General features: G+C 33.6%; 1 protein-coding gene across 1 annotated transcript; it reads right to left on the reverse strand.

The window, feature by feature from the left end:
• Nucleotides 1-242: 242 nt before the first annotated feature.
• Nucleotides 243-7177, reverse strand: LOC135926853 (uncharacterized). Its single transcript, XM_065462786.1, has 3 exons — nt 7109-7177; nt 2265-2759; nt 243-2186 (listed from the first exon to the last, which is right to left on the reverse strand). The coding sequence occupies exons 1-3, from the start codon at nt 7175-7177 to the stop codon at nt 243-245; spliced, it is 2508 nt and encodes an 835-aa protein (XP_065318858.1).
• Between the last annotated feature and the right edge of the window lie 2292 nt (nt 7178-9469).

Below are 9469 nucleotides of genomic sequence, written 5' to 3' on the forward strand. Positions count from 1 at the left end.
CCCGAATCCGTTTGCCTAATTCTTTAAAAAAACTTAGAGCTTTGCTACCGAAGGTGGTAAGAGTAGAGCAGGCGATAGGTATGAATAAGAAAAAGGGGTCTATGGAACTATATTTGATAGTTTTACGAGTTTCTGCTAGAGCGAGGGCATCGACGTTGTGGTTGGATGGTGCATTTGGGTCAATGCAGGTGAATTCCCAGACTAGTAGCTGGCCCCTTGACCAAGGAATCAAGGACATTCCATCAGGACCGTTTTCCGTCGGATCTAAAAATGCCGGTCGGTTCAAGTCTTGATGGAATGCCTGTGGATTTGAGAGCGCTCAATATGATGTCATTGCAATTGGTGTGCCGTGGAAAACGGCCTCGGCAAAAGCGGCAATGGAGGCAATGTCTGCCCTTGCGATCGACGCTGGTTTCGCAATGTTTGCATTGGTACGGTAGAACAATTTCGTAATTGAGCCGTAATCCAATGGCAAATCTTAGCTTGTCAGCGGTCAGCAACAAGTCGAGGTTGTTGGAGGGTATAGTTTCCAGAAACTCGTAACCCGATCCTTGGTTTAATTGGTGAAAGACTGTGAGATCGTCGTCATGAAGGCTCGATTTTAGGTAAGCGACGGAGCCTTCATTGAGTGGAGTATCCCAGTCTCTCTGTAAACAGGAGGAGGGTCGAGGAGTGTTTGGGACAACGGAATTGTCCCAAATGGTCTGGGCTTCAGCTAATAATGGGTCAGGAAAGTGAGAAAGCTGGCTAATGTGTGAGTCAGATGAGAGGCGGGAGGCGATGAATCCACTGATGGAAAGAGTTAGAGGTGAGCGTAAGCCGATGCCCCCGAGCTTGCATGGAAGTGATGCTTGTAGCCATGAATTATGGTTGAAGCGAAGATTAAGGATCTCTTCGGCAAGAGATTTGACGGAAGTTTCAAATGATTTTAGTGAGTCGGGAAATTTAAAGATTGAGGTGGATCGAAGAGCGTAAAGAATTTTAGGAATGTAGTAAAAGTTTTTGAGGAGAAAAAAAGCTTGATGGCGAGGGAGAAATTTAGAGATGTTTTTGAAATGAAGTAAGCTAGATGATGCGTTAGTGAAGAAGTGATTAATGGATTGCATGCCACCGACAGGTGAGCCGAGATGAGTGAGGGATGATAGCTCGGTTGTAAGGAAGTTATGGGTGAATGGGATGGAACAATGAAGTGGACAGATCTCGGTTTTTTGTTCGTTAAGTGAAAGTCCAATTGCGGCGGAATGTGTATTAATGATGGCGATAGCCTTGGCGACCTCATGAGGGGAGCCGCAGAATATTCCGTCGTCGATGTACCAAGTGTGGAGTGGAAGATTGCAGTTGGTAGAAATGTTTTTGACCATTTCGTTGATTCCAATGCAGAAAATTATCGAGCCTAGAGGATCGCCTTGCTGGATCCCTTCAGATGATGAAAGTAAGTAGTTGTTGAATTGGAGATGAGATGGCTTGGAATAGCAGGAGTGGAAAAATTGGGAGAAGGTGGGAAATGAGTGGTATATTTGTGGAAGAAAGTGGGAACGGCGAATGGAGTTGAAGGCGTTAGAGAAATCAATTTTGACGAGGATTTCGTCACTAGGGTTGGTTTGGAGATGGATGCGAGTAGCGTGTGTGGCTATTTCGCAACCACCCTGGATGCCAATACCGAGTTGATGGGGTGCTAAAATTAAGGCTGCGTTGTCCTTAATTTTGGAAGCTATAAGTTTAGCAACGAGACGACGGAATACGGTCCCGATTGCTATCGGCCGGATGTCCTTGTTCGGCTTTTCGAGTGCGATTAATTTAGCGCCAAACAGGAGTGGCCTGATGGATTCGGGAACAGGTCCATGTGCTATTTTGTTGCAGAATGTTGTTAGATTCTGTAAAATAGGGACCTGGCTGACTATGAGGGGGGATGTAAGGTCCTGGAGGAAGATGGGGCGAAGCCCATCATACCCGGGCGAGGAGTCGTGATGAAAGGATAGGATACTTTTGCGCACCTCGACGGGGGTAAAATTAGTGGGAAATATGTTGGGCGGAGGAGGAGGTATGAGGTCACCTCCAGAAGGGTGCTTAAGTTTAAGTTTGTTGTAGCTCTCCTCATTACTGGTTGCAATTGAGTCGTCAGATGCTAGTAGGCGGAGAGCAGATTTAATGTTTATATTGTTTATTTTATTAGAAATTATCTTAGCCTTTAATTGGAGGCTGGAAAGTTATTTAGAATTATGAGGAGAAAAGGTGGATGTGAGGGTGAGGGGGTGTATGGTTGCGTCTTTAATTTGTTGGGTTAAAGATTTGTGAATCTCAGGATTGGGAGGTTGGAGAGTCGTGAAAGAAAATGAAAAGAGTTTGAGCCAATGATCTAGAGAGGAAAAGTTATTTAATAGTGAATCAAGACAGGTAGAGAGAGCTTTGGCTACTTGTATTCTAGAGCCTTTGGGAATTCTAGAAATAATGGGAGGTTTGTCAGATTTTAGAAAGTTAATGATGTCGACGTGAGTGGTAGGTGGGAGGGAAATGAATGTGTCTGATGTGGTTGGTATGTGGGCGTTATTGGATGAGGTGGAAGTATAATTGTGAGTAGAAAAAATGGAGAGGGGATTTTGGAAGGGAGGGGAAGGACGCTTTCCAGACTCAGGACAAGCAATGCCTTTGGATTTGTGCTTGGTGAAAAGGCCGGATTTAGTGATTTTTATGTTTTTGGAACACGTGGGGCAGCGTTCTATTGTGTGACTAAAGGAGAGGCTATGAATTGAGTGAAAGAACTTATCAGTGAGAGAAATGTCAAATTATTTTGTACAATGAAAGCAGATGTGATGGAGAGTAAGGAGAAATGATCTATAGAGAATAATGAGATTGTAAAAACAAGATTTTTCCATATGGAAGGAGATGGGCATAAGAATTTTAGGGAATAGTTGGTATGTGATGTTGATTATTTGCTTTGTGAAATATAATGGTTAGGGAAAATAAAGGTTAAAAGACTGAGGAATATATATTTTAAAAAAAAAGAAATTATAGTTGGGTGTATTTTTAGGTATGAGTAAAATTAAAGATGTATAAAGAGATTTGAGTTTTCAAGTGTAAAAGAAAAATGTTAAAAAAGAATTGAGTAAAATTAAAGATGTATAGGAAGATTTGAATTTTGGAGTGTTGAGAAAAAAAAGAAAAATTTTTGACAAAGTTTTAAAAAAGAGGAAAAAATAACAATAAAGAAGTGTTATAAAAAGAAAATAATAATTTATTGTTCAAAAAGAAATATATGCAAGTAAGTAGAGAATTTGTAATGTGTAATATATATATATAAGGAAAATGTGTAATTTAAATGTTGAATTTTTGGAAAGTTAATGTTGATGTGTTAATAATTAAGTTTAAAAAGTAAGTTTAAGAGAAAAAAATAAAAAATGTAATGTATAAATGTGCAAAAAACTTCTGTTGTATTTGTTCAAAAAGAAATATATGCAAATAAGTAGAGAATTTGTAATGTGTAATATATATATAAGGAAAATGTGTAATTTAAATGTTAAATTTTTGGAAAGTTTATGTTGATGTGTTAATAATTAAGTTTAAAAAGTAAGTTTTAAGAGAAAAAAATGAAAAATAAAATATGTAATGTATAAATGTGCAGGAAACTTCTGTTGTATAAAAGAAGAATGGCAGTGCTTCAATTCCTATTTTTAAGCAAGTCGTGGAATAAAATCATGGATATAACATTTGCTAATTGATGAACTAAAAGCATTATTGGTGTTGTAAATATTGTAAATGTTGGTGTTGGTATTTATGTAGGATGTTCAATTGGGAAAAATGTCATTGTATTCATTAATAGGTTGAATTTTAGAATTAATTAGATCCTTAAAATTGGAATATAATTTTGTGAGTGTTCTTTGGTTTATTGAATTTTTATTGATATAGAGGAGTTAAAAAAAATTGATCTTCTCAGATATGTGGTCTATAAGTTGAGTTATAATAGACACTTCAATTAGGGGAGGATTGGGCTGAATTTTGTTGCCAATTTGGGGAGACAGCAATAAGAAGTTTAAGAAGTTCACTCAGTATATTGTAACTTCCTTATATGTATCGATTACTTAGGCAAGGCAGGCATTGAGCAATGAATAGAGATTTTATTTTATTTATGAAGAAGGAGCTATCTTAAAAATTCTGGATGCCGATTTATTTTCACGATAAAACATTTTGTATGGAGATATGTATTTGAAAATTTATATGTCAAATATATTTTTCTTAATGGTTAATTGATATATTGCAAACAAAGTCAGATTTTTATAATTTAGAAAACTTGTTCACGGAATACATTGCAACAATTTTACATCTTTTTATCTTAAATTTTAATATTTATATGAAATTTATTAATAAAGTATATTTAATACCATACACACAAACTAAATAATTACCCTTCAACCTTATCAGCTAGTATGGTAATAATAATAAACGATAGAATTTTAAAAACATCAGATATCAATTAATATCTATATTATTAATATTTTAAATTTAATTATATTCAAGTTGGTGCATGCATAAAGCATACGCCTTTGAAACTTTAATATATATATAATTAATATTTTAAATTTATTTATATTCAAGTTGGTGCATGCGGTAAAGCATATGCCTTTGAAACGGGAGGCTTGTGTTTGATTCTCGTAGAGAGCAAAAAAATTAACATTACACTACATAGTCTCCTTAAATTTAAAATACATTAGGGAGATACGAAAACGATCGTGTTTTGATTATGGAGATAAAATTAACATTACACTATATAGTCTCCTTAAATTTAAAATACATTAGGGAGATACGAAAACGATCGTGTTATGATTATGGAGATTATATATATTAGATTTCTTTTTACATTAAAAATACTAATATTAAATTATATATACAATCATACATTCCTTCCATTCTCCTTCATCACCATCAGCAATTACAAAAGACAATTTAATTAACAACCTTTCCAAAAAAAATAAAAGAATCAAAGAAACATTAACACCATTAAATTTCAACATTTCCAAAATCTCCAATCCTAATCACAAATAAGCAAAAAATTACATTCAAAAAAAAACAATCGAACAAATATTAATAACATTAAATTTCAACATTTCTAAAATCTCCAATTCTAATCACAAATAAGCAAAAAATTAAATTCAAAATAACAATCGAACAAATATTAATACCATTAAATTTCAACATTTCCAAAATCTCCAATCCTAATCACAAATAAGGAAAAATTACATTTAAATACATACACGTATATTTATTATAACAATTAACTTTTATTTTCATGACCTTTTATTATTCTTAATTAAAAAAAAATAATAATTCCCATTATTTACCAAAAAAATTAACTTTCAAATATCGTGTAATATATTTTATTTTCCATTTCGCTAAAAAAAAAATAGCTCTAATCAAAATTTTCATAAAATTATCTTATATCTTATAAGTAATAATTAATCTTCCTATACCCACCACATTTTCCTTTTAAAATAATACACAACATTTAATCTATTTTTATTTAAAAATATATCTCGAAATTTTACTAATAATTTACAACAAGAACAAAATACTTAACAGCTGCATTTTTACTTACTATTCCTGAACTTTTATAAAAAGAATACTATTAACAATAATCTTTAGACAACTAATTATCGATAAGAATTAAACTAACATACCTAGAAGTTATTTGAAATACCAATCACCGAATAATAATATCTAACCACTACTACTTAAAACTCCAAAATTTTTCAATCTATCTAAATAATTACTATTAATCTCACCTATGAATATTACAATAATTTTCTTATCTCCTCTTCTTCCTATCTATTATAAACACTCAAATATAATCCTGGGGAAAAAAATGATCTTTATTACACTAAATCAGAAATCTAATAAAATCAGTATTGCATCAACCAATATAATTTCTTTTAAATTAAGATTAAAGAATATATCGATTTCCATGTTTATACCAAAACAAAATCATTCCAATTTTACTCTTGTCTCCTTTTGAAAAAAATAAATAATATAATGCCCTTTACTCTCAAACCTTCACTCTCAAAAATATAACTTAACAATCCAAACAATCCTTTCTTAATAATTAAATAAATACCAACAGTAAACATTACCAAAGGACAAACACATTATTTAATTTCATGTTATACCATATTTTATTTATGTTCACATCCAAATAATTATAAAGGTTTCATATTCATAAAAATAGTTGAATCTCCTCCATTCTTTGTTCTTCCCAGCTGGCATCTTCTCCTCTCCCATTCTCCCTTCTTCCCCCAAGGAAAATTAATTGTTCATGTCATAAAATGACTGACATTCAGTATATTATAATTTATTTCTTCTTTTTTTCAGCGGCTAAAACACAAAATCCGTTTCCTTATTCCTGCCCCCAAAATCCGCTTCCTTGTTCAAATAACCTTTCTATATTATTTCTTTTTTTCACCCGTATTCTTAATTGTTTAACATGAGGAATAACCTTATCTCCTCCCTCCTCTAACCTTACTTCAACTTTTTTACACCCAATATTCTTTATAATTACCCCTTTCACCGTAAAGCAGATGGTAAGTTACGTTTGTGTGCTGATTTTAGGATAACCTTGAACCCGGGTTTAGTTGAGGTGAGATATCCTTTGCCAAGGGTGGAAGAGATCCTATCTAGTTTTAGAGGGGCTAGATGGTTTTCAAAGGTGGATTTTAGTAATGCATATTTACAGTTAAGGGTGAATAAAGAGATGAGTGATATGTTAACAATTACGCCAAAAGGTTTATTTAATTTTTTACGGTTACCCTTTGGATTAGGTTTATCGGCACAGGTATTTCAGAAAGTAATGACGGAGGTGTTTTCGGGGATTAGTGGGATATTTTATTATTTGGATGATGTGTTAATAGTGGGTTAGACGAGGGAGGAACATAATAAGAGATTGGAGATTGTGTTAGCAAGGATTTTGGACAGAGGGTTAAGAGCGAATGTTAAAAAAGTGTATTTGAGGCATAGGAAATAGAGTATTTGGGCCATAACATTAAGGTATTTGAAATTACGCCGGTCATTAAAAATATTGATAGTATTATTAAAATGCGTGAGCCCAGAAATAAGTTAGAATTACAATTTTTTCTAGGGATGATAAATTATCATTATAGGTTTGTTGAGGATTTTGCTGGTATAGCAAGACCATTATATGAGTTACTTAAGAAGAATAGTAGATTTAAATGGTCAGAGAGACAAGAAAAAGGTTTTCAAGATTTAAAACGGGAGATAGATAAGAGTCCTATATTGGTGGGTTTGAATGAAAAATATGAGGTAGTGTTGTCAACGGATGCGTCTAATGGGGGAGTTGTGCTACATATAATAGATGGCAGGGAGCGTCCGATATTATATTTTTCAAGAGCATTAAGTGTGGCAAAAAATTATTCGGTGATTGAGAAGGAAGCATTAGCAATAAAGGTGGGATTAGTAAAATGTAGAGAATATTTGATAGGTAGACGTTTTATAGCGTATACGGATCATAAGCCGTTGGTGGGGTTGGTTAAGAAAGATAATCAGGAGTTAATGTTGTCAAATAGGCTACAATAATGGTTATTATTGGTAAGATCATTCAATATGGATTTAAGGTATAGGAAGGGAAGGGAGAATTGGATGCGTGACGTTATGTCCAGATTATGTGTGGGGGAACAAATTGAACTGAAGGAGGGTAGTAAGGAGGAGGGGGGGGGGGTTACGGATGGGAGAGGGGATGGGAACAGCCAGCAAGGACGGGTTAATGTGGTAAGGGTGAAAAAATTCAAGGATTATGTAAGTTGGGAGGAGATTGTAAAAGCAACAAGTCAGGATGGTGAATTGAGTAGGGTGGTAAACAGTTTAAGAGGAGAAAGTGAGTGGGACATAAGGGATAAAAGGTATGAGTTGTTAAAAGAAGAGCTAAGTCTGATAGAGGGTAATGTAGTTCGGGGATATAGATTGGTGATACCGGAATCTTTAAGGGAGTTAGTGCTGAATATGTTACATGCTGGTCATCAGGGAGGTATTTAGATGAAGAGCGATGCAAGAAGATATATATGGTGGCAGAATATAAATACAGATATTGTGAAAATAGTACAACGCTGTGACACTTGTTATGAGTGGATGAATGTACCGGGTTGGGATAGGAATGATATATGGGAGCCGGCACAAAGAGTGGGTGAACAAGTACATGTGGATTTTTTTGAGTTGGATAAGAATTATTATTTTTTGATGGTGGATGCTTATAGTAAATGGATAGATTTCAGTGGGGTGACGGTGTTGACGACGAAAATAGTAATAAAGAGGATTAAGAATTTTTGTGGACGTTATGGGATAATTGAAACAATTGTTTCGGATGGAGGTCCTGCTTTTCAGAGTAAAGGGTTCAAAGAATTCTGTGTCAGATTAGGTATAATACATATCATGTCTCCGCCTAATTATCCCCGATCAAATGGACAAGCGGAGCGAATGGTGGGAATAGTGAAGGGATGGTTGAAAAAGGAGAAATATAGGGAGGGAAAAGTGTGGTTAGCGCAGTTATTTTATAATAATTCAATAGGAGTAGGTGGGTCACCAGCGGAATTATTTTTAGGAAGGGTAACAAAAAGACCGTTGGATATATTAAGAGAGAAAGAAAAGGGGAAAGCAGAAGTGAGGAAGGAGTTGATATTTAGGTTGGAAATGACTGTATGGGTATTGGTATGGAATGGTCGTCGCAAGTGGGTGAAAGGGATAATTATAAAGTATATTGGGTGTAAAAAAGTTGAAGTAAAGTTAGAGGAGGGAGGAGATAAGGTTTCGTCATGTTAAACAAAGAATACGGGTGTAACAAGAAATAATATAGAAGGGATATTTGAACAAGGTGGGGGCATTGGTAATTTGATGCAATACTGATTTTATTAGATTTCCGATTTAATAAAGATCATTTTTTTCCCAGATTTTAATCGGAAATATAATTAAAGATTATATTTGTGTGTTTATAATAGATAGGAAGAAGAGGGGATAAGAAAATTATTGTAATATTCATAGGTGAAGTTAATAGTAATTATTTAGATAGATTGAAAAATTTTGGAGTCTTAAGTGGTAGTGGTGAGCTATTATTATTCCGTGATTGGTATTTCAAATAACTTTTAGGTATGTTAGTTTAATTCATATCGATAATTAGTTGTCTAAAGATTATTGTTAATAGTATTCTTTTTATAAAAGTTCGGGAATAGTAAGTAAAAATGCAGCTATTAAGTATTTTGTTCTTGTTGTAAATTATAAGTAAAATTTCGAGATATATTTTTAAATAAAAATAGATTAAATGTTGTGTATTACTTTAAAAGGGAAATGTGGTGGGTATAGGAAGATTAATTATTTCTTATAAGATATAAGATGATTTTATGATAATTTTGATTAGGGTTATTTTATTTTTAACGAAATGGAAAATAAAATATATTACACGATATTTGAAAGTTAATTTTTT

The sequence above is a fragment of the Gordionus sp. m RMFG-2023 genome, chromosome 3 (genome assembly GCF_954871325.1).
Source record: "Gordionus sp. m RMFG-2023 chromosome 3, tfGorSpeb1-WG-v2, whole genome shotgun sequence".
In the NCBI taxonomy this organism is placed as follows: Eukaryota; Metazoa; Nematomorpha; class Gordioida; order Chordodea; family Parachordodidae; genus Gordionus; species Gordionus sp. m RMFG-2023.

What these genes read in the sequence shown, in the direction of transcription:
- LOC135926853 (XM_065462786.1), bottom strand. Translation starts at nt 7,177, where the DNA reads ATGGTCTTGCTATACCAGCAAAATCCTCAACAAACCTATAATGATAAT. An exon ending in TATCATCCCTAGAAAAAATT is followed by an intron (nt 2,760 to 7,108) that starts GTAATTCTAACT and finishes CTCACTGATAAG; the next exon opens with TTCTTTCACTCAATTCATAG. An exon ending in TAACCCAACAAATTAAAGAC is followed by an intron (nt 2,187 to 2,264) that starts GCAACCATACAC and finishes CTCCAATTAAAG; the next exon opens with GCTAAGATAATTTCTAATAA.